Source organism: Agelaius tricolor, unplaced genomic scaffold, assembly GCF_023055355.1.
Source record: "Agelaius tricolor isolate 1412-34295 unplaced genomic scaffold, bAgeTri1.0.p SCAF_8, whole genome shotgun sequence".
NCBI classification, from domain to species: Eukaryota; Metazoa; Chordata; class Aves; order Passeriformes; family Icteridae; genus Agelaius; species Agelaius tricolor.
This window is the reverse complement of record NW_027269268.1, coordinates 29,034,580-29,060,185: the sequence shown is the minus strand read 5'-3', so window position 1 is coordinate 29,060,185 and position 25,606 is coordinate 29,034,580. Positions and strand designations below refer to the sequence as shown.

At 36.2% G+C, this 25,606-nt stretch overlaps 1 protein-coding gene across 1 annotated transcript in view; it reads left to right on the top strand.

Moving 5' to 3' along the window:
• The window catches only part of VEGFC (vascular endothelial growth factor C), a 72,193-nt gene that overhangs the window by 39,120 nt on the left and 7,467 nt on the right, over nucleotides 1-25,606 (top strand). Inside the window, 5 exon segments of the mRNA XM_071432116.1 lie at nucleotides 12,450-12,663; nucleotides 14,698-14,888; nucleotides 22,064-22,215; nucleotides 24,856-24,965; nucleotides 25,197-25,527. Of these exon segments, the coding sequence (XP_071288217.1) occupies nucleotides 12,450-12,663; nucleotides 14,698-14,888; nucleotides 22,064-22,215; nucleotides 24,856-24,965; nucleotides 25,197-25,527 (998 nt within the window).

The following is a 25,606-nucleotide window of genomic DNA, read 5'->3' as shown; positions in this document are numbered from 1 at the left end:
CAGATTGCTTTAATAAGGACCTGAAATGTAACCGAGTAGGAAACATACTTTGTTTGTGTTTTAGCAGAATGGCTGATATAGTAGTTATGTCAGTAGGTTTAGAAAGCAAATTAGAATGTTTGAAATGAAAATTATAGCAGCAGTAAGACAAAGATGGGCTTCCAGGTAACTATTATTTAAAGTCCAATAGTGTTGACTGTGGAAGATCCAAAAAAAGAGAAGGATTAAAAACAGAAACTGCATTTTAGGGCTTTGGAATGGTAAAAGTCTTAAAAAACTCAACGTGATATTTAGGGCTAGTAAAAGTACAGATACTGTAACTGTAGGGACTGAAGCATATTACACACAGCGATGTATAGATGCAGTAGTTAAGCTAGGAGGCTGAATCCTGTAATCCTCACTAAACAAAAATCCCATTGAAGTCAGTAAAAGATTTGCGTGAACAAGGAATGTATAACCAGGCAATTAGAGACAAAGTTGCAGCCTGACCTTGACTGGGCCTTTGTGCCTGTGATTAGCTGTACCCAGAGCATCTGGGCACATTTGTTTAAAGGCACAGTCAATTTCAATGACAGCTCAAAAAAGAAATACAATTATGCCATAGTTTAAGTTCTAATGGATCCAAATGACGAATGCAAATAATTGCAAAGAGACATATTAAGGCAACACTTCTGTAATCTAAGTCTTTTCAAACAGCAAGTTCTGTGTTCTTTGTTCCTTTCCTTCTCAGGAAAAACAGGAATTTAATAGATACCGTTCAAGTTTTGGCACTTATAATTGAGAGGCAGCTATTTGACTTCTCTTAAATGTAAGAGAGCATGGGAGATTATTGTGTGATGTGAGGTATCAGAAATAGCCTCTAGTTAAATTAATAAAAATATCTAATAGCATTTGCCATACATGTTTATAAGGTTAAATTAATAATTGCTCTCCAAATTGTTTTAGAACTATTTCAGTATGAAACAAAACGTCCTTAAAATTAATCCATTTAAATTTTTCCTTCTTTTGCAATCCTAGTTCAAATAAATTTGAAAATCAACAAAGCACTTTCTTTTGAAGCAAAATTTAATTCAGAAATGTCATTCTCACTGCCAGTTACTCTAATGAGACATGTGTTCTTGTGTCTGAATCTACTTTGTTTGAAAAGAGCTGCTCTTAAAGCATTGAGGAAATTGCAGTTCTCAGTAAAAGAAATGTTTGAAACATACAAGAACAAACAGAAATTGTTTCATGGTCTAGTCCTGTAAATGGTGACCTCAGTGACTACAATGGGCTCTTGGTATTACTAAGTGTGTGTCCAAAATTCCAGTGTCCAGGACTGCAATCCTGTAAATATATGTGTATGCTTTGTGGTACGTGCCATAAGCAATTGGGGAAAAAAGTCAAAGGAATTCTTCTACTGCATTATTTTTGTGTGCACATAATTCCATCATGGTTTTATATGAAAACCATTATAAGTAATCTCTCCAGATTGTCTTTAGGAAATAGTTTCATATGCTTTGAAAAGCAATTCCTGAAAGGTTGCCAGTAGTGCTGGAGAATTTGAAATTTCTCTCTGCACAAGTTCTCCTGCTTGACGCTTTTTCCTGCTAAAATCTAAGAAAACCTCTAGAACCTTTGATTTTGAAGACAATGAAAATTATAGGATTTTTTTTTTTCAGAAAGTTGAGAGCCTTTTGTTGTTTTTTTTTTCCTACTTTTTGTATCAGAATCTGTCAACTCAAGATATGCACCTTTACTGCTGAAGAATAAAATCTCAGGGTGGTCCAAGCTGGAGACTGGGTGTTACACAGTCATAGTACTAACCCACTTTTACTCCCTTACCTCTTCTCCCATTCTTGTTTTCATGTCACAAATCTGACTGGGTTTCTTTAGGTAAAGTTCTTCTGTTCAAGACTCTGTGACCAAGTAACTACAAAATGTAATGTCACAAACCCATTCTTTTTAATTAAAAATTGTTTACTTCTAAGAGCAGATAAAAAGATTAACCTTAGTAAATATTTCAGTATATCAGTAGGGTTTATGCCTATGCTTAGCCTAATTTTAAACATATTCCCTTACATCTTTTCACAGACCTAGAATAACAAGAGCCTCTTTCTCCCTTTCTCCTGCTCTCTGTATGCCTCCTTTTAATATATATAATCCATATTAATCTATTTTTCATTAGTTTCTGGGCCTGTATAAGAATGGAGGCAGCTCAGCAAGATGGCATATAGGACAAGTTTCAGCTAATGGCAATGATGATGGATTTCAGGATGCAATATTGTATCTTCCATCAGGGGTTATATGTCTTGCCATTCAATGGAAGTTGATTCCTCAGGGCATACTTCTTGCAATAACTTCATTCTGGAGTCCAGCCTCATTCAAAAACTCTTCTGATAGCATACTGTGTTCAGCATTGGATTACTCTATGTCCTGTCAGTGTAAATTAGGATCTGTTTTAATACTGCTGATGTTCCCTGATCCTTTTTAAGTAACATTGCTGTACAATACGCTATTCAGAATAATTTAAGCCAAAAATAATGGGCAACATACATTTCTCCTGATTTAGTTGCATGAAAGGGAATTGTGACCAAGTTTCAATTTAATTCTTGGATTTGCCTTTCTCAGGTTTCATTTGCCTTTCCCTATCTCTCATGCCTTGCTGGCAAATCTCTTAATACCTGTCATGTTTTACATGGTACAGTAAGCTTTCTCCTTTAGTGATACAAAAGCATGATTTCTCTTCTTGTGATCAAAGACCCTTGTTATTTCTTATTTTTATTTTTTCTCCCCCATCATTCAGAACAGGTGTGACAGCTCCACAGAACTACTGATTTTCTATACTGTAGTTTGCAATGAAGTTTGCCATTCAGGGAAAGCAAAAAAGGGAAAAAAGTATTACAGGCTCAATATCTAAACAAATGGGTTTGTCTCTGCATCATTTTCTGTAACAGGTGTCAAATTGTGGTCCAAAGGATATTTCACACAGAATTCAGGGTAGAACAAATTTCCAACACAAATTATCAGGTTAGGCACAAGCAGGTTGTGGGTAGCTGGTCCTCTGAACTGTATAACTACTTGGCTAAAAAAATTCAGATGTTCTCTTTCTTTTTGCCTGGATTAGCAAAGATCCTTTTCATAAAATATTTAAGTAATAGCTTGATAATAAAAATAAAAGCTTCTTCTGGTACTTTTTTTATTAATGAAATCTCACAATTTTATACCTTTGTTTCCAAAACCTGACAGATATGTTAGTCTGGTGTGTTGCTTTGGCTTATTAAATAGACTTGTGTCAAATTAACTGAAAAAAACATGATGCTAAATAGCATAAACCAGTAATATACTTGGAAACCCTAAATGAAATAAAATGCACAGGTTTCTGAGCCCCTTTATTTGTTTCCTCTTTCATATATACAAAACCTGTTTGTAATAATTTAAAACTAAGACTTTAAAAATAGAATTATTGTGTTATTACTTCCTCACTTTTCTTTAGTTTTTTGTTGAATTTTAAGTAGTGTTTTGTTTATGGTTGGAATATTTTTTTAAATAGTGACAGAGTAGGTGGTCTTGTAATTAATATTTCTGTACAGATCTGTAAACTGTGCAAGATTTGTTTAACAAAACAGAAATCATGTTCTTTTAGATTAAGACATTTGTTTAGGAATAAAGTTCAAGTTTGCCTTTGAAATTCAATGATGTAGTTTCGTGGTCTGTGAAATTATTTGTTTTATGAACCATTTTAAAAGTATAACTAATTCAAGAAATTTCTGTGACCTGTTACTAAATATTTAGACCATGGATTAATTATATTTTCTCAGTGTTTCAAATAGTGATTTTAAAAACTTGGTGAAAAGGCAAGTTACTTAGTAGTGAGAGAAATTATTCAACAAGAAGACACGGTGTGTTCATGTAATCTTTCCCTCCTATAAATGACTGTGTTTTCAAAAATTCAAGAATAAGCAAAGGTGTTGAATTGAAAACTAAATAGTCTCATCACAGTGAGAACCTATTTGTTCAGCATAACTCAGAAATGTTCTTACAAATGTGCAATTTATTATTCCTGCCCTTAGTGAAACCTTCATTTATGAATGATTGACCTGCAGAATTGAAAACATGATGTAAAATCTACCTTCTGCCTTCTTGACGCCAGTCCCTTGAAAGACAGCCAGAGCTCCTACTCACTGACTAATTGGGATCTGGGATGTACTCATGTAGAGCAGGTACTGTGCTCAGGCAATGTCTCAGAATGTGCTGGCATTCAAATTGAAATTAATTTTAATTCATTTAAAATGAATTTACCCCTTGCCTCTCCACTTAGTAACTCTCCATTTGATACTGAGAAAAACTCCTGATAGCAGGAGTTTTTAATTCTCACTGCCAGTCTTACACTTGCTCAAGATTGCAGCTCATTGCATTGCTACCACGTTGATAATTGTCTTCAAAAAAGGACTCTATGTTTGTATGTTTTTTTTGACAAAGCTAATGATAGTTGTTCATAAAAGCAATACTAATGAAAGCTAAGCAAAGACTGAGAATAAGCAACCTTTGAAAGGCCTGATATTTTATTCTGTTGTACTGATTTTGATGGAATACATGTGACTACCGAAAGGAAAACAAGAGATTACAGAGTATTTTGAAAAAACAGCAATATTCAGACCATATTAAAAAAAAAGCTTAACTGGCATTTTATCTTTTTCTGAGAGAGTAAGATATTTTAATGAGGAAGATTTCTAGCAGGAGTGCAAGTTTTTCTTTTCAGAATTGTGTGCTTTGCTTCTCTCAATGTTAGTTAAAAGTTGCTTAAAAGCATTCAAAATGAACATACTGTTTTTATAATGTGTCATATTCTACAGAGCTGCCATGTGACAGCCACCCAGATGTCTTGCAGAGGCAGTGCACGCAATCAGCACCAGAACCTTGCTGGGTTGCAGAGCGTGCATTGCAGAGGATGCTGGCATTCTCATTCCTTTAGCTGTCTCCTTCCTGGCAGGGGTCTGTGCCTGTTCATCACCTTGATGTCCCAGCAATCATCACAGTGTTGTCCTTTATCTTCCCTTTACAAAAGTTTTTTACTTACAAAGGGCTTCCCCTTTCTTCTGGTCGTGCATGGCGCTGCACACATTTGTCACCACTGGAGCTGCTGATGACCAAGAGAATAACACACAAATCTCATCTGGTACAGATTGCACTGCCTGATGTCGCCAAGATTTAATCAGATGTAAGCCTTTCAGCAGCAATAATCCAAATCCTTATTGATTCCAAATCTATCTGTAATGCTAGCTGGAAGCTTCAATACAAGCCTTAGAATCAATTAAACAATCCAGATGAAGCTGCACTTAGACAGCAAAGGGTTATCCCACATATTTGCAGCCTTTGACCTTTTTTGAAAGATCAGGGCAAAGTGTGTGAGAACAAAACCTTTCCTGTTACTATAATCTAGTTGTGAAATTTCTTCCAAAAAAAGAGTCTAGCTAAGGTGCCACAAATCCTTGTTCTGAAAACTGCTCTGTTATAGTCAGGAATGGTATTGATTACCCAAGTTTGTAGAACCCTGTGAGAGCAAGCTGTCCAGAATGGGTTTCTAAAGCAATCAGGCAGCAGCCTACAGAGCTGCTCTAGAAAGCAACTAGATTTTTTTTTCTTTTCTCTCTGCTTCCCAGGGAACTCAGATTAAAAAAAGGGTATTGTCATAAGTAATTCCCATTGAATATATGAAAGTACCTGCATTTTTTTAGTGAAGGTTGAGAACCACTGAGGAATGCAGGTACTTGAAGAATAAGTACCAGCCAAGAAGCATGTTTCAGAACCTCAGCAGCAGCTAAATGTTTGACTAAAGAACTTAATGTAAGTACCTTTGTGCAAATCTATAAACTTAGATATTGTTCTGGCATTGTCTAAGAATATTTACATAAAATATTGCACTAAAAATGCTGACATGCATAAAAATTTAATTTCCCTTAACATGGAAATTTTGCATTACCAATTACTTTAGCCTAAATACTTGTACTTATGAACTGGTGGAGCAATATCAAGTAGTGTAAGTCTAGGATGATTTTCTAGCAGTTTATGATCTTCCTCTCAAAAAAAAAGGTCAAAACAAGAGAAAAAATACGTGATATATAATATAGAAGTGACATTTCTGTAGTCCTAAGTTTATCCTTATAGCCAATGTCTTTTTTTTCCTTCTTAGCAAATTCTTTTGAATTTCTTCTTAAACTCATTTATTTTTCCTTGTCTATCTACTTTGTACATTCTTCATTCCTCCCATTTATTTGTTTTCTTTCCCTAATGTTATTCTTAGTATTTAAAACGTCATAGTGAATAGAAGTCACTTAAAGCAAAATATAGGTCAGACTGATTTGTTTATTTATTTATTTTCCACTTTGATTCTTACTTTTTATGTTTGTCTGATGTGCTTTGTAAGCTCTTTGGAGCAGAGACTGATTCTAATCTCTCTGCTGTTGTCATGATGTTTTGATTTAGTTCATATTAACTGCAGTGGTCTTTCTACTTATTTTTACTTATATCACATCACATCTATTTGAAGTGATGTGAAATAAAATTTATGTTCACTGTGACTGTTTGGCTTCTGTAAGGCTCTGTTTTGTTACTGTATTGAATGGTAACTTAAAAGTTCTCAACTGCAGTCATCCAAGTTTGCTGGTGACAAATGGGTGCATGGGAGATCAAAATCAGGGCTTTTCTAGTAAGACCATAGAAGTGGGCATAAAAGTTGAATTTAATTCTTAACTATAGCTACAATTTTTAATTAAAATATTTTCTTTTTTTATTGGCATCAATTTCTAAAAATACTAGCATTGAAATATATGAAAATTGCAATAAATTATTATGCAAGTGAAGTGTTTATAAATACTTCTGCAGTATTTCCATTTGCTTACAAGTAATTTCAACATTCAGATTTAAGTACTTGATTTTAACCCATTTCAGTCAATTAATAAATACAGACTATAAGCATCTTAAAACAGAGGGGTTTATAGACAGCATTTTCCTATTCAGAATTGTCCACAAAATCCTTGAAAATGAAATGAGCTGACAACTGTAGTCAGCACAGATACATAAGGTACCATTATAGCATATTGCACCATCAATTATGTGTCAAGCATGCTGCCAAATATTAAGTGTTCTGACCTTTGTTATTAATAATAGAGGCAAGCACTGGGGACATATGAAAGATAAGTAATGTAATGCATGGAAAATCTGTTATACATTTGACTTTGTTAATGGATATATAGCCTATTTGGTATCCTGCCCTTTCCCTTGCAAGCCGTAATTTTATGAAAAACTGGGCATACCATGTAATGGAAAGTCACGTTGTGGAAAACATACTTTGATAGAATGAAATATTCTGAAGTTAAATAATAGCAAGAGAGCACTTGTCATCAAGCTTTGCACCTTTATTTATATGTATTTGTCACTTCTCCTGTTCCTCATAAAAAATGCGAAATTGCTGAAACGGAGAAGTGTAACTTTATTGTATTCTCCATTCACACTTGTATTTTTAGGTTGTTATTTTGCTTAATATCACCTATCATCTTGTAGAGTTTGGCTAGTCAAAGGTTTAATCAGTGTCTTTCTCTAGAATACACTTTCTATCTAGCCATTTTCAGATGTTCATGCAGGACAACACTGATGATAATAGGTAAAAATGACAAAAAATAGTAGAATGGTCAATCAGAGAGGATAAACACTTTTGAAGGGAGTGGTGGGGGTTAAAAAAAAAAAAAACGTTCAAACCCCAATTCCTTAAGTGACTTGAAAATGCCAAGAATATAGAAAAGCATGGGATAGAGAAAACTCCTTCCTGTGTAATCACTCTTGGCTCTATTTCCTGCTTCCTTCTTAATGTAGAACTTAGACTCCAGAATGCATTACCAGTAAAACATTAAGCAGTTGGTCCACGATTTCATCAGGAGTGCTCTTTAATTGTATGAAAACCAACTGTTTGTTTAAATTTATCAAAAAGCATTCTTCAGTCCTAAAAGTCATAGAATCTCTCTTATTACAACCTGTGCTAATGTTCTATTAATGTTCCTTTTTCTTTCCTCCCTTTGAACTTAACATTTGGGAATAACTAGCTTGGTGACAGTAATTGCAGCTACAAGCCATATTTCTTTCTGAACTTTACTAATCTGCACGTGCATAAGAAGAATGAAAAATTAGAGCTCCTCTAATCTCTAGTACATTTTTGTTGATGTTACTTTCTTTGTGTCATCATATATTCTAAATGTGTTTAAGTCTCAAAATTGTTTTGCAATGAAAATCCAGTGTCCTACGCTACAAGCCAATGCAGAGTTAAGAAAGAGCAAAGACAGTATTTTTTTGTGAAATTACTGAAATTTGCACAAAATCAAAAATGTTGCCAGACTACTATTATATTTACAGAAGCAGATTCATTCTTCCCGTAAAAAGTAGAAAACTCTTTCTAGCAATCCTTAATGATCTGCTGCTTATCCTGTATGCAGGACACACTCTTGTAATCATCCAGAACTTAAGATTTCATTTGATGTTCATGTCAACAAGATGTTTGGCTGTTCTACAAAATTAAATCACAAGTTCCTTAAGCAAATGTTCCTCTAAACAGTTTTTTACATGAGAGTAATATGAGAGTAATTTGCTGCAGTTAAAAAATACATAGATGTATAGGAAGAGATTGTTGATCTGTATCTCAAGGTAACACTGTAAGCATATTGAAAAAGCAACATTTCAAGGGGTTTTTTTTTGTTGTTTTTTGGGGTTTTTGTTTGTTTGTTTGTTTTTGAGCTTTGTTGGTTTGGTTTGGTTTTTTGGGTTATTTTTCTTTGTGGGGTTTTTTTGGTTTTTTTTTTTTTTTGGCTCCCTAACTCTGGGCACTAAATACAGTGTATTTAGTACATACATATGAATTTCCTTCTCCTTTTCTTACTAAATTGGAAGAGGGGAGAGAACAACAGGCTTCTAGTGATCAGATTGTTTTTCCACAGTATAAATTTGAATTGAAGCCATCTTTACAAGCAAATTAAGCTAAGCAGAAGATAACTTTTTAAAAGTAATTTTATATATCTGCTCCAGAAATTGTTTTCCTTATGTTTATATCAAGGGAGTACTCAGAGAATCACAGAATGAGCTGAGCTGGAAGGGACCCATCAGGATCATTGAAGTACAGCTCCTGGCTCTGCACACAGCAGCCCTGAGAGTAACACCATGTACCTGAGAGCATTGTCCAAACACTCCTTGAATTCAGACAGGCTTAGTGCTGTGACCACTTCCCTGGGCAGCCTGTTCCAGTGCCCCAGTACTCTCTGGATGAAGCAGGTTTCCCTGAGATCCAAAGTAAACCTCCCCCAACTCAGCTTCATGCCATTTCTTGAAATCCTGTCCTGGTTTTGCAATGAGATCAATGTCTGCCCCTCTGCTTCCCCTTGAGAGGATGCTGAAGACCACAATGATGTCTCCCCTCAGTCTCCATTAGACTGAACAAACCAAGTGTTCTCAATAACTTCAGACCCTTCACCAGACTTGTAACCCTCCTTTGGATGCTCCTTAATAGCTTGATTTTTTTTTTAATTCTTTTTTTTATATTGAGGCACCCAAAACTGCACACAATATTCAAGGTGACACTGCCCTGGTGCAGAGCAGAGCAGGTCAATCCCCTCCCTTGCCCAGCTGGTGATGCTTTGCCTGATGTCCCCCAGGACAGGATTGGCCTGCCAGGGCACTGCTGACTCAACTTGACATCAACCAGGACCTCCAGGTCCCTTTCCAGAGTGCTGCTCTCCAGCCTCTCCTTCCTTAATCTATACACACAACCAGGACTGCCTTGTCTCGGGTTGTAGGCACATGGCACTATGGCCTGTGGAATATCCAGGGTAAAATAAAACTTTATTATATTTGATACAATGCTTAATTAAAGCCATTAATTTCTTCATATTTTGAGTTTTATTAATACATATTTAATATATGTATTAAAAAATTTGTGCCCAGCTGAAAAGACACGACTTGATTGCCTGCCCAAAGAGGAATTAGTCAGTGTGCATGATTTCTAATAATTTCACTTTTCTGCTTCATGCTTGACTTTTTATCAACAAAGTAATACTGAGTTTCATTATTTATTTTCCTGATGCTCTAGGCTGCACTCTGAATATCTGCAACATCAGCAGCCAATGTGATGTTTTGTCTACTGTGGGCTGTGCATGCTTTCAAGGATTCATCAAAGGTGGCAAAGCTTTGGTTGAATTCTCTTTCCATGTTACCCCCATGATCTTCTAGGACTTCCTAGGATCAACTAGTGGATAGCTAACCACAGGTTTTATTCCTCTGCCTTTTACATAACAGCCTGGCTTCCAGCCTTGTGACAGGATATCCACGCTGTGCCATGCCCATTCCCATCACGTGGCAGACGCGCATCTGCAACGCTGGCATTGTGCTGGTGCAGCAACTTGCTTCCCATTACTCAAGGGCCATATGCTGCAGCACCCTCAGGAAACAGTTTGGCAGGAGTGAGGCTGCTCAAACCTTGCACTCCTCACCTCTCAGGAGGTGCAAGCAGCGAGTCGCCAAATTAGGTGTTTGTTAAGCTTGGATTTTTGTTTGTGACCCACTGATTGAGACCTTGAATGGCATCCTGCAAGGAGAGCAGGGGTGATGGGAAGTAAAATTCTCTGTGTTACCATTAAATTTGAAATCAAAGCTCTCAGAAACTGCTTGATGCGTGGCTTGGGTCAGGGATGGCCTTTCCTACGGTGACAAGAGATGAAGGCCTGCATGGGCACATTTCTGAGACAATGGCTTGGTTATTGAAACCTCCCAGGACAGTCGTCTGCAAGGACACTGTGGTTAGTGAGGCTCAAGTGAAAACATTTTTTGAACTTCATAACACCTTGTCAAATTAAACAAATTTACAATTGGTAATAGAATAATAGAATCACAGAATGGCCTGAGTTGGAAGGGACCTTAAAGATCATCTAACTTTTGGTCCCCTGCCATGGACAGGTACATCTTTCACTACACCAGGTTGCTCAGAGTTACATCCAGCCTGCCCTTGAACAATTCCGGGGATTGAACATTTACAGGTTCTCTGGGTGACCTGGTACAGTGCCTCATCCTCTTCACAGTTCTGTATATAACTGTGTTTAGAGAAATTAGTTCTGTGAATTTGCCTTATCCTGAGGTGTTTCTGCTGTGTTTGACACCAGATAAGGGAGTAGATGAAACTATACACCATTTTATACCCTTGAAGTTGTCCATGAGACAAGGAGCAGTTTTGATTCAGCTGGGCTAGTTCTGAGCTACCTGTTTTACTTGTGTAATGTTCAAAATCATTGAACTGAAAAAGCTTATTTTTTGTTAGTGGCAGGGTCGGATAAGAAATTGTAAATTTTGGTTCATATAGCTTTGTTTTTCTGCATTTGGACATTTTGCACTCTTACAGGTTTTTTGAGTAGAGCAACAATTTTATAGTAAACTGTAGAGAGTCTCCAGCCAGTTGATGGATTTTGTACTAGTGTACTCTGTATTTTGTGTCTCATACTGCCATCTAAGGGCCATGTAGGCTGAGAAGGTGGCTAAAGGTTCTTCAATTCCCTTCTTTCTCCATACTGGCCTTCCCTTTGAGAGGTCAGCAATCCATGGATGAGAAAGGTGGGCAGGGGGTAAACACCAGTCTTTTGATGGCCATGTGCTTCATCTAAGAGGAACAGAGGAATCTTCCTGATAAGCGATAAACTGGAATGTAAATCTCAGTCATTTAGAAAAGTACAGTTGCAATGAGTTTGTGTAAAGGCCACAGAATAAGGAAGCAGGATTACAGGATTTGAGGCTACTCCTGAAACAGAAAGGGAGTGTGAGGTTTAGACTCTTCAAGGTACCTAAATCCTTGTGTCCTACTGATTTAGGAAGTCGTGCTTTATAATATAATTTGCTTATTAAGATTTTCCCTAGAATGGTACTAAATAACATGATTTAGTTTCTTAGTTTCTTTGCTTAGTGTTTTGTTTTTTGGGTTTGTTTTAACTGGTTTTGCATTTTTGGGCATTTTAATTTTCTGTGACTAAGGGATGAAATGGGAAAAAATTGGTGTTACTTTAGGAGTATATGATATTAAATAATATGAACATCATTTAAGTATTTGGGGGTTCATGCATTCAAAATTTCATCACAAAAACTTACCTTTCCAGGATAAAAATGCTTTTTTTATATATATGTAATCTGCAAACTGTGTTTGTGTAGACTTAATTGTGTAGGCTCCTTTCTCACACAGATATTTTGAACTACATGAGTGATAAAGAAGTGATGGAAGAAGCAAAACATTTCATTGTTTGTCAATATAGTAATGCTGGCATTGACTGACAGAAGCAGTTTTTATGATGATGACCCCTTTATTTTACAATGCATTACTTGCTTTTCAGACTAGTTTCCAGCAAACCTTGTGTACCAGAGAAAGTAATTAATCCTGCATGTTACTTTGGCAGGCTCATGGAAGCAAAGACCTGGAAGAGCAATTGCGGTCCGTGTCCAGTGTGGATGAACTCATGACAGTACTTTACCCAGAATACTGGAAAATATTCAAATGTCAGTTGAGGAGAGGAGGTTGGCAACACAACAGGGAGCACTCCAGCTTTGACACAAGATCAGATGATTCCCTGAAATTTGCTGCAGCACACTATAACGCAGAGATCCTGAAAAGTAAGTACAGGACGCAATCCACGTTCCAACACACAATAAATGAAATTCTGAAGGCTTTTCAATTGTGTCAAAACGCTTTAAAAGCTAAGCATTGTCAGTCAACCAACCTCAGCAGTTTGATAGGGTGTGTTTTCTGTAGTAGAAAATCTTTGATAGTCAGCCTTTCATAATGAAAGAAATCACTCTGCAGATGTATTTTAGGTATGCCCATTGTATAAAAGTGCTTTCTTGGCTCAGTAGAGAAAGTGAACTGCTTGTCTTAAAGTATAAAGAATCCTACTTCGCAGAGGCTATAACAATTTTGCAGAAATCAAAGAGAATGCTAATAGTTGGGCTCATTGAACTATTTCTTCTCATTTTCTGCAATTGCATCACAGCTAGTAGTGCTTTCTTCTCTTATGCATTATGACTTTGGAATGCCAAATAATACACTTGTAACTTTTTCATTTTACAAGAGGATAGTTGTAATGATGTTGTGCTAAAACAAGCAAAACAGTTTACAAACCAATGTGTTTGAATACCTTTTTCAGTGTTTCAGATAGCTTGGATGAAAATGTATTAGCTTACAGTTTAAGCCAGTGCTTGTAGGCAGAGAATGCAGGATTTATAGCAGGAGGTGTATTTTTGGACATGATATTGGAACTAATGTACCTTAATGGAGAGTTTAAAGTACACATAAGGCAAAATTTCCATTTTTGTTGAATAGTTTGCCAAAAGGGAATAAACTTACAGCTGTAAGTCTCGGGGCTGTTGAGTGTAAGGTTATATTTAGTAAAATGCTGTATAACATGATACTAAGTCTTTGCCCAAATTTATGTGGATAATCTGGGCACAAAAATCATCCATCAGATTAAATCACATGGTGTACATAATTGCTAAATACTTTTGCTTTAAATTATACACTTCTAGTTAACAAACTGAACATGTATTTAAATGAATTTCACATTATGTCTATAAAATTTTAAAATTATAATATTAATTATAATTATAATAATTATAATATAATTTTAATGTATAATAATAAATTAAAATTTAAAATTATAATATTTTATATCCACGTGAACTACTGTGTGGGGCTGGTTAGAATTACTTTGCAGAAGTGTGCAGAGCTAAAGTGCAGACTTGACTCAAGATGAGAATTGCCCCAGGTGAAGAAAGGACATGTGCAGCTTTAGCTGCTGGCCAGCAGTTTGAGGGAGGTGATTCTGCCCCTCCCTCTTCTCTAGTGAGACCCATCAGCAGTGCTGTGCCCACAGTGAACAGCTCAGGGGACAGCACAGAGGGATGTGGAGCTGTTGGAGCAGGTCCAGAAGAGGGCTGTGAGGATGTTCAGAGGGCTCGAGCACCTCTCCTATGGGCTGAGAGAGCTGGGGCTGCTCACGTTGGAGAAGAGAAGACTCCCAGGAGTTCTTATAGAAGCCTTCCTGAACCTAAAGGGGGTCTATAAGAAAGATGAGGAGAGATGTTTTAGCAGGTCCTATTGTGACTGGACAAGGGTAATAATTTTAAACTAGAGAAAGTAGATTCACGCTAGGCAAAGGGAAGAGAAATTTTACTATAAGCATGGTGAATTACTGGAACAGGTTGCCCAGTGGGGTGGAAGATGCCCCATCCCTGGAAACATCCAAGCTTATTCAAGTTTGGGTGGGGCTCTGAGCAACCTGATCTGCTTGAATATGTCCTTGCTCATTACAAGAGGGTTGGACTAGATGGCAGGTGACATTTAAAGGTCCTTTCTTACACAAGCCAGGCTATGATTCTGTGCTTTAAGGTCTCCCCTGCCTGTTGGATTCCCTTTTAGTTCCATTGTGACTTTTCATCTGCTCCATGATGATATGTCATGTCCCTATGAAGGAGAAAAAAACAACTAGAAGGTAACAGAGAGAGATAGATGTGTGTTTCACTGACTAAAGGGTGTGACTCTAGAATTTCATATTTTGGTTTCGAAGTTCAATAAGGAATCCTAATTTACTGCAGGATAGTTTTGGTTTTAAACAGTTAATTTATAACATGAAATTCCCTGTAACTTGGCAGGTATCGATACTGAATGGAGAAAAACTCAGTGCACGCCACGTGAAGTGTGTGTGGATGTGGGAAAAGAGTTTGGAGCAACTACAAACACCTTCTTTAAACCTCCATGTGTATCCATCTACAGATGTGGAGGTTGCTGCAATAGTGAAGGACTTCAGTGTATGAATATCAGCACAAATTACATCAGCAAGACAGTAAGTTCTCACGCTTTTACATTTCATGTACTCCTTGCAAATACATTTATATTCATGCAAAATTTAAACTTTCTTATTGCTAAGGAAATAGTTGATTCCAAAATACACAGGAAAAACAGCTGAAGACACTACTGCCTGGAAAAAAACCATGTTTAACGCTCTTTTCACCAAAAGATTTTTATTTTTCAGGGGAAAAAATTATGTCTCATTCTCAAATTTGAGATTATCCATGAAACTTAATTCTCTCTCTTTTTTTTTTTTTTTTTCCATCTATCTTATGCTTCTATGGGGCAAGCACTCCATGGAAAACTAGCCTGTAATTTTATTGGTGTAAACTGCTGCAGGACATGTGCAGGCAGGATACATGTTTAAAGAAAGCCTTTTAGGAAGGCTGTTTTACTATATTAAGACATATTAGCATTATGTACCTATTTATTTTGTTGTAATGCATCTTCTTCCAGTGCATGTGCAGGTTTTGTTCTTCAAGTTCAGGGTTAGGGATCAGGTAGGATCCAGTGCAGAGTTCATGCACTGAGCCTGTGACCTGCCTTTAAAGCAGTATATACTACATTATTCTAAGTAGATACAGGAATTATCACAATTATCTTTCAACATTTCCCTCAAAAATCATGTAAAAATAGTCATACTTAAAAGCATTTCCTAGGGTATTTTCCTGTTACTCTAGTATTTGGTAGGGGTTTTGTTGGTTGTTTTTCACTTTATAGTGTAGAACTTGCTTCCTTTTTCAAGAGGATTCATCTAGCTGAAGATGCAGTGCATATTTATAACGAAGACCAAAAATTGCATAGCCAGTTATAAAATTGAAGCCCTTAGAAATGTCACTCCTTTATCAAAACCTTCTTAGTGCTCTGAGCCTTTTCTCAGGGGAATTAGGGAATTTTCTTTACATCCCCTTACAACGGGAATGTAAAGAAAACAGCAAAAGCCACTAATTTTATAGAGTGCATTTTCTGCCTTCATTTCTCACCAAATCTGTCTGTCTGAAATGCTATATCCTTCCAAGAATTTTCAATCCTAAATTTAGGCTACTGGTAGACAGCCACACAGCACAGGAGTAATGTAGCTCAAATAGCTTAAATGAGGACAACTACAACACTGACTTTGTTCAAGCCTTAACATTTTTCTCAATTCCCCTTACAATTGTCTCAATTCCCTTTACTTGAAAGATGCAAATATAATTTTCATTTTAAAACTCAAGAAGTGAGACTTTTTTTTTCATGTATTGGTAAAGTTTAGCTTACCAAAATAAAGGATTATCTAATCACAGAGAGAGCTGTTCCACATAACACAGATTTCCTGTTTTTTGAGCACTGTGTCAGTTTGGGCTAAATCAAATCTTTGTCTTCATCTTACTGCTCATATCTGTTGAGAGAAGTAATTTTTTACCCAGTAGAAAATGTTTAGCACTGAGTTTCTTTTTGAAGTTCTTGATGTTATTGGTGATGATGTGATCTAGAGTAGTTAAAGATTTGAGAGACTCTGAAAAGGAAAATGTTAAAGGTCTTACTCGAAAGAAGAGGCAATAACTGTTTTGTTTTCTTAATTATTCTGTAAAAGCAAGCAATTGTATCTATGAGTTCTCTGTCTTGCTTCTGATTTCCAGTTTTATCTGGTCCTTGACAGAATGCAGTTTTAAAAGAACCCTTAATAAAGGAACAGACCTATAGCTATATATCTTCATCTGTCACCATCTCACATTTTTAAAATTATGTGACCACAGTTTAACCTATATCAGATGAGAAATAGAAAGAAAAAAAGTATTGGATTCAAGACCTTCTGTCGAATTCAGGTACCCTACACATCTATTTTCACCACAGTTTCTCTTATTTCCTGAAAGAAATGAGTACAAATAGTTTTCTCATAATTCACTAATTTTTAGCTTTATTTTTTTGTGCATAAACTCCATAAGGGAACTTCATAGTGTTCATCCTGCAGAAAAAGTGCTTAATGGGAAACTAATTTTTTTAGCTGGAGTTCTTACTGTGAGGGCAAGCTCCAGCACTGGTTCCAGACATTAAAATATAAAGAAAGATTATATCAGCTTTCATCAAAATTAATTAAAAATTAAAGAAATAAGCACAGAAATTATGTTTATAGAGAGAAAATAGTTGATTTCCAGAAGAATGGACTAGATCAGGTGTTCCCAGACTGCCTTGGTGGTAGAGGTCTAGAGCAAGGTCAAAAGTTTCTAGTTCAGGCTGTGTTACTCCTTTCTAGCTACTTAACTTTGTGGAGAGAAAAGTAGAAATGTATTCTGCTTTGTTTTTAATACCATTTTTTCCAAAAACCTGTTTTTGTAGTTGCTAAGGGATATTTATACAAGCAGGATTGAAATATGAGACAACTTCTTAATTAAGATACAGTACAAGGTCTGTGACAATATTTGAAGACTCCCTAGGCTAATTCACCAACTGGAGTAGGTCCTTTCCTGCCTGCAGTAGCAGCAGTTTTTAACTGGTGGCTTGGCAAGTAAGGATCTGTGGGAAATGTGACTGCTTGGGTGTTCATTTTGTGGTGAGGTTGTTAGGGTTTTTTCTCTGATTTGTTATCAAGCAGCTGTTCTCTGTTTGCATGGCACAAATAATTCAGCAGTGGATACAAAGATTGTGGAGCTACCTGGTGCAGTTACAGCCTGTCCCTCAGCAGTGCTTTTTAATGCCCCACCTACAGGCACTTATATGTTGAAGGGAAGCAGAGGGCTGATGTCAAAGAGCTGTTTCATCCCATTCTCCCTCTTGGCTGTCAGGATGGACATTTTTTTGGCTTCTTTCAGATCACTTGTTGTAAAGGTCCTAAATCATCTCATTTCACGGTTACAGTTATAGTCCCTCCAGGGAAAACATCTATCCAAGCAGATCAAAATTAGATTTAGAGGAGATTTTTCTCACAGGAAACAAGTTAACAGCTTGAAATCGTTTGCCCAGTTCGGTATGCATGTGGTGTTCTTTTTCACAGTTCAGAGATATGCCACAAAAATCCTCAGTTGTTTTCAACATTACCATTTCTACCTTTTCCCATGCATTTTTCTGTTAGACTAATTATTATAGTGATATAATAGGCACTTTTAATATTGGGAGATATATAAGTTCCAAATGTTTTTTGTTAATATTTCTGGGAAGAGGAAGGGATTAAAATAGAAAAATATAGAATAAGGAACCCAAGCATATTAAAAATATATTTATTTATTTATTATATGAAATACCTGTTGTTGTATCCCTCATAAGACTTGAAACAGTTTTTCAGGAAAGTTCAAAAGTAAAATAATGATGATGTGCCATTACTCAAATAGTTTATTTTTTTTCTTTTCAATATAGAGGTGTTTAGTTTTGAAATCAGTTTTATGTCCTTAGTTTAAAAATCTCTCTAGACACATTGTACTGTGTTACACTGGTTATATTTGGCTGGCCTTACTGACACTTTACAAAGTGCAAAGATCACAAGTGATGGAAACTCAGACTCAATCAATTTAAGGGAAACTTGCCAAAATAAACCACAGGCCATCTGAAGAACATGGGGTAGTTAATGTAAATCTTGGGAAAAAAAGATACATAAATCCTGTATTTGGAAAGTATCTAGAATGATGGCCTTCCCACACAATAACAGGAGTCAGGGAGCATATTAATAATTCTAATGTGTGCTGATACAATGGATATTGGCACATATGATGATAGTGCTGAATAAGTTAATTTAGCCACTGAAGCAAAGAAATGCTTTGTATAAAAAGCCTATGTTTTTCTGATAACTATGCTACAAAGTCCTTCTAGTGTAAAGAAGAAGCCATCAAAGCCACAGATCAAAATTACATGCCTTTTGGGGCTTTGAGTAACCTGGTCTATTGAAGGGTGTCCCTGCCCATGGCAGAGGGGTTCTAATTATATGATCTCTAAGGTCCTTTCCAAACCAAACCACTCTGTGTTTCTAAGGATCAGTGAGAAGGAATATATGGAATTGCTTTTTCAGGAGTTCTGAGAATGCTTTTTCTCAAGTGATTCTCATCTTCTGTTAGATTTTTTTCTTTTTTTCTAAGTTTAAAATCATATTAAGTTCTAGGTTGTGGACAGTACTTGGAAGAGAAGCCCTAGAAATGGTGTGAAAGACTGGAAGACCTGCCATCTGGCTTTCTGTGATAAAACAGCCTTAGACTGGCTGAATGGCAGGTGTTGAATTCTTACTAAATGCATTTAATTATTAATGGCTTTCAATTGTTCCTCAATTACACAGAGCTTCTGTTAGTATGTGCTGTACTCTGAGATTAACAATGTGTAACTGATTTATGTTTACAATTAGCAGCTTTTCTGGAGGAGGACAGGGCTTTGTGATTGTGTGGGGGGGAGTTTTAGGTTTGTTTGGTTTTTGGTTGATTTGTTACTTTTGTTATATATATATTATTCTTTAGTTATACAATTGCTTTTTGCTTCTGTTGTTGCTTTCCACTGGTTTCTTGAAAATGCAGTGTTGGTGGCAAAAAGGTACAGGACAGCATGGACCAGTTGAGGCTATTTTTGTCTTTTATTTGCCTCTGAGTGGAGCAATACTCATGAATTGCTGTTTTATTTATTATAACTACTAAAATTTTTCAGAGCAATAAATGCTCTCCACTTTTCAAAGACTTCTCTAATCCCTACTGCTGTCAGATCTTACATCTTCTGGGGACTGAAGCTTATTTGTTGTAGTCTTTGGTACTTAATATCTGTATTTAGGGATTGGTACCTGAAGGAAATGGTTTTTCCCTTTAGAGTGCATTAGTCTGTTTATTTAATCAAAATTTAAAGTTGTAGAGGAAGAGAAGATTTGGGCTTCTAAGAGAGCAGTAAATCCAATCTTTTAGAGAATGGGGGATCAAACAGAAATATAAACCATTTGGTCTCCAAGAAGAATTGCCCGTTTGGGCCATGTGGGTAGCAGCAATAATAGCCACAGCCAACAGTGGTGCCAGAAAAAGAATTGAGAACCAGCCTCATACATAGACGTTATGAGGCATTTTACATAGAAATATCCTTTCTATGTGTTGGCATTTGGTTGCTAAATGTTGCCAGACATGCCCTATAGTGACAGCAGATGTTGAGCTTATTGTTCTGTTGGATGAGGAAGGGGAGCAAAAAATAAATTGTAGATGTTATCAAAACCATAAAGCATTGTTCATGGCCAGGTTTTACATAATCTGAAATGTTTTACTTAGATGAAGATTCAGACAAAACTGATGCATGTTGAGTTTATTCACTTAAATAGTTTCACTGAATAGACAGTAGCAGCTATTGGGTGAGGTAAAATACGTTACTCTTAAGAGAATTTATTTGAACAAACTGAGGGTAATTTGAGGAGGTCAAGGAAGCTAGTCTACCTTTATGTTGTTTTACTAGACTTTTTTCTCACTGCACCACTGAAGTGGTGATGGGAGTAGTTGTTAGCAATATTCATCTCCAAACTGATACCTTTCACAGTGGAAGGATAAATGTAAATTAAGATTAATTCACGTTCACCATCATTTCCAGTTCCATTACCATCATAGATACATCTCAGCTGTTTTTGTGAAATTTCTCTTGGTGATCTCCTGAATCTGAATTGGACTGTTGGGCAGGGACCTACCTCTTTTAGGTGGTTTGGAAATGTAGCAGTCGTCCTGTGCTGCCATCTCCAGTGGTGTGTAGTCCGCTATGCTTTGCAGCATGGCAAATTGATCTACTGCAAGAAGATCAATACAGGAATTGATCTACTGCAAGAAGATCAATACAGGAAGAGCATGCACTTGTTTTCCAGCTGCAGTTAAGTCCATTCACAGACTCATGCTTATTTCACTTTCTAAGATTTATCAGTTCTCTCTGTAGCAGGTTTTTATTTCAGCTTCAGAAAATCAAGGTCATACTATCATGAGAGAACAGAAAAAGAAAAAAAAGATTCTCCTTACATGTGTAATATTGTAATTAAGTTCATACTCTTTATTCTGACCATCAATTTATACATATCTTCTAAGAATCAGCTTTCTAAGCAGGTGAATACATCCTATAATGCTGTATTTTATATTTTGAAGCATTTAAAATTACCAGTATTCTGATTATATTTGCATGCTGCGTAAATGACATACTCTAAAGTTACAGATTTTTAAAGAGCATTGCAAATACATCTCAGCTAAAAATAAGGTTTTTTATACAATCTTACCAAGTGGAACTGGAATAAAAAAAACAATGATCATTTTTAAAGGTAGTAAAGTCCCCAGAAGATGAAGAAATCTTCTTAAATGTATTTGGAAGAACGACTGAACACCTAAAAGGCAGCAGTGCACTGTTGCCCTTCTAAAAGACTATCGAAAACTAGCTTTTAAGACTTTGACTTAGTGTATCTGTCCTAGCTTTTCAGGAGATTATTGAGACTTGAGTTTTATAGCAAAACCTACTTAATTTGATGAAGTAGATGTCCTGAATTGAAAACTGAACTGTTCTTCTGTTATCACTTGTTCAGTTTTACTACAAGGCATCGCTGAAGTTGTCCTCTTTCACCAGTTGAACTATAATTTCCACTAAAATTAAGATCTTGTTAATTCACTTACAGATTATTTTATCAGTAGTGGATATTTCTTAATACTTTGGGATAAAAAAGAACAGTTAATGATATATTTTATCAGGATAGGCATATAACTTGCACAGACACAAATACTAAAAATTTTTAAAATGTGGTAAGCTGTAGTTCAAATGTTATTCATCCAGAACTGGTGTCACCAAAGTTGACTATACTGCTTTTTTACATAAGCTTTTGTAATTGTGCAACTGATGTATTAGGTGGTAACTTAATGTCTTCTTTATATTATTCTTCAGTTTTTCAAAGCACCTTCTGAAAGTTTCATTTTGGATTTTTTAAAAATGCTGCTAGCTTGAAGTCATCTCCTCTAGAAAAATGAGTTCTTTGTACATTTCCCTCTCATATATTAAATGTTGTGGTAAGCAAGCTGGCATGTAACAGGGTTTAACACTAAAAATGTTAGTTGTCACATCATAGACATTATATTCATTTTGCACATAATAATTATTTAGCAGTATAATTGAATGCTGGAAGATGACAAAAAAATCTGAACTTAAATTCATGATAGGTTTTTTGCACGTCCCTAACATTAGTTTTAGCTGGATCTGTATCAGTTTTCTGCTTTTCCTTGCCTTTTGCAGTTGTTTGAGATCACGGTGCCGCTGTCCCACGGCCCCAAGCCCGTCACCGTCAGCTTCGCCAACCACACGTCCTGCCGGTGCATGTCCAAGCTGGATGTGTACAGACAAGTCCACTCCATCATACGGCGTTCCTTGCCAGCAGCACAAACTCAGTAAGTATCAGGCTTCTCTTGCCTTTCTCATTATGAGCAAACCTGTATAATTCAGATCTAAAATACTGCTGGAAAGGTTTCACAGTTAGGATAGGCGAGCTATGCGTGACAGTAGCAGAATGCTTTCTGCAAGGGAGCTGCCATTGTTTTACACAAAGAGAATTTTACTAAATTAACATCACCTTTCTGCCCGGTAGATAAACTGGAGCAAGATGATTTAAAACTGAAGAATAATGTATGTGGGATTTGCTTGATGAAAGAGCTGCAGTCCAATTGAGACAAAAAAAATCAGCAAAATCAATTTATTTTCAAAAGAAAAGCTAAAAATATCTCTGTAAATAATTAGGAGACAATATTTCTCTCTCAATCTATATTTTCATATTTTGAATGCTTTTTTTTAAAGGCTTGTTTTTTAGGGAATCTTTAATTCGCAAATCTTTCTTCACATCTTCATGTGCCAGAGGCGCATATAAAATGGAATGGAAGGGGAAAATAAAGGGTTAATTGGCATTCCATAGAAGTAGCTTGTTGATTTTTTTGTGTGTGTGATTTTGAATGAAAAATGTCACAGAACAATCTGGCACCAGAAATCTGATTTTAAGTTATTAAAACACTTGAAGATCTCCTTCCTTAATTTAGAGTTTTGAGTGATGATTTTATGATGTATAAATATATAGGAGGTGAAAAACACATAACAGACTAACAGTTGCTTTGAGGAAGAGTCAATAACTAGAAGCCAATCTGGAATGAATTGGCATTTTTTAATGAGGTGAATGAATAGAACAAATTTCTCAGAGGTGTTAAGCATTTTCCTCAGTGGTTTCAATCTGTTTAAGTCTGGATGTTTTCTGACATGTTCCTAAACAGAAATTAAACTCAAATAGAATATAATCTATCTAATTTGTTCATCAAAACATGGATCATAAACAGTAGCTTGGAAATAAATCTATTCATAATTAGTTTAATTGCATAATTAACAGATTATTAAAAAAACAAACCCAAGAGGCAGTAAGAAAGTCAAATTATGTTGACTCTCCAGCTTCTCTGTGTTTCTAAGTTAAGAGCAGTTGAAATGATCAGTGCAAGAGTTTATTCTAGCCAGGAAACAGCTACTTGTAGTTGAGGGAGGTGAGAGTACAGGTACCAGACTTGGACCAGCACCCACAGGTAGCAGTTTGTCCTGTGACTAAGGAATCACACTTCAACAGAGGTAAGACAACATAGTACTAGATCAGAATATATAAAGGTCTTCTCTACTGTTACTTAATGTATTTAAGTTTGAAATCTGTGGCTTCATGCAATAAAAAAGCAGGAGGGTTTGATTTTTGTTTTGTTTGGTTTAATTTGGTTGGTTTGGTTTGGGTTTTTTTAACAGAATACAATAAGATGGCTGTAGATTTTCCATACAATTTCTCAAGCAGAATTGGAAGGCAGGCTAAAGGAAACATATGCCAAGGAAACGTATGCAAGAGTGAGATCATTACTGGGATGAAATCAGGAAACACTAGTTTGATAAAACATGGGGTGAAGCAGGGCAATGTTAAACTGCAGCAGTCTTCACAAGTGGAGTGATTTAGTGTGTTGAAGGGGAGTGGTCTACTTAAATGATGATCACAGAAGACTATCCCAGCACCTGCATTTTTGAATGTGTGAGTAATGGTGCTCAGGGGAATGAAAAGTGCATGAAATGTGTAATATAGGTGTTGTCTTAAAAGATTAGTAGGATTTTAGAAATACTACAGAAACAATGAATAAATTACATGGCCCGGATACATGAAGTTAGGCTTGACTTGTTCAAAGATGTAATGTCAGCTGTGGTGATAAAGAAATTGCAAGCAAGGAAGATGAGATAATACACATAAATATTCTATCAGTGATTCACCAGACAGCTCAGTTCACTCGTTCTTTAAAAAGGCAACAGCTGCTGTTTGGATTTTTTGCTTTCTTTGGTACTACTACCTTGGCTGCAAACTGTAGCAGGAAAAGAGGACTAAAGTGTTTAGATGTTTATTGTCTTTATTTTTAAAGTGAAGAGGCATCACTGCTGAAAGTCTAATTCTTTAGATTCGAGAAGGCTGGTCAGAATGAGTGACTGATGAGAAAGTGTCAGCTAATAGCACATAACTTTCACGTAAAGTGGAATGGAATCTGATAAACTGATTTTATTTTTTAAAGTTTTGCCTACAGAATTAATTCCAAAACTATTATTGCTGTCTTTTGACATCTTAAATATGAAAACATTTTTGTACTTCAAAAAACTAGACGGAAAATGATGCCTGTTACCATGCAGTATTTGGCATGCAAAAGAATTTTTATACTTGTCTATATGAGGCTTATGTTCTACGGTTAGGTCTGCTTCAAATCAACATCAGCAAGGTACAAATGCCACCTTCTGGAATTTGGAGCTAAAACTTGATATATGAGAAGGTTTCTTCAACAAATGGTTGAAAATCTCTGAAATGGAGAGAACCTTTAGTAGCAGAGTTGACAGGAATAAAAAACAAAATTATGAATGAGCTGACACTCTTAGAAACATATTTGCAATAGTGAGAAACTAAAGCAATCAACAGCTGAAATAGGTTTTTTTTTTTCCCCTTGAGCTCTTATAGTAGTAAATCAACAGCATTTTTCATTTCGCAGGTGTCACGTGGCAAATAAGACCTGTCCAAAAAATCATATTTGGAATAATCAAATTTGCAGATGTTTGTCACAGCATGATTTTGGTTTCTCTTCTCACCTTGAAGAATCTGGTAAGCACTTTCCCTTAAAGCATCAACTGTCCTTCTAAAGACAAGAAGTTGTAGTAATTATTTGTATCATTTTCTGTATCATTGCTACTACTGGTTGTTGCTGTCTTTTGATAAATGCTTGTTTTTGAAACACCATAAAAGGGATGGATTTGCTCATTTGTTCACATAAAAATAGGTGAGAGAGTAGACACAAAATTCTGGTACTAGTGGACTTCTCTGCTGCTTTTCCAGACACATCTGAAGGATTCCATATCTGTGGACCGAACAAGGAGCTGGATGAAGAAACCTGTCAGTGTGTCTGCAAAGGAGGCGTGCGGCCCTCGAGCTGTGGACCTCACAAAGAATTAGACAGATCATCGTGTCAGTGCACATGCAAAAACAAACTTATCCCTGCGTCCTGCGGGCCCAACAAGGAATTTGATGAAGAAAAGTGCCAGTGTGTATGTAAAAAGACCTGTCCTAGACATCAGCCACTAAATCCTGCAAAATGCATCTGTGAATGTATAGAATCTCCCAATAAATGCTTCTTGAAAGGAAAAAGGTTCCATCACCAGACATGCAGGTAAAACCACAGTTTTTATTTCTTTTATGGTGTTCAAGGCCTAAAATTTTGGGTTGGCCATCAGCTGTCTTGTTGAACT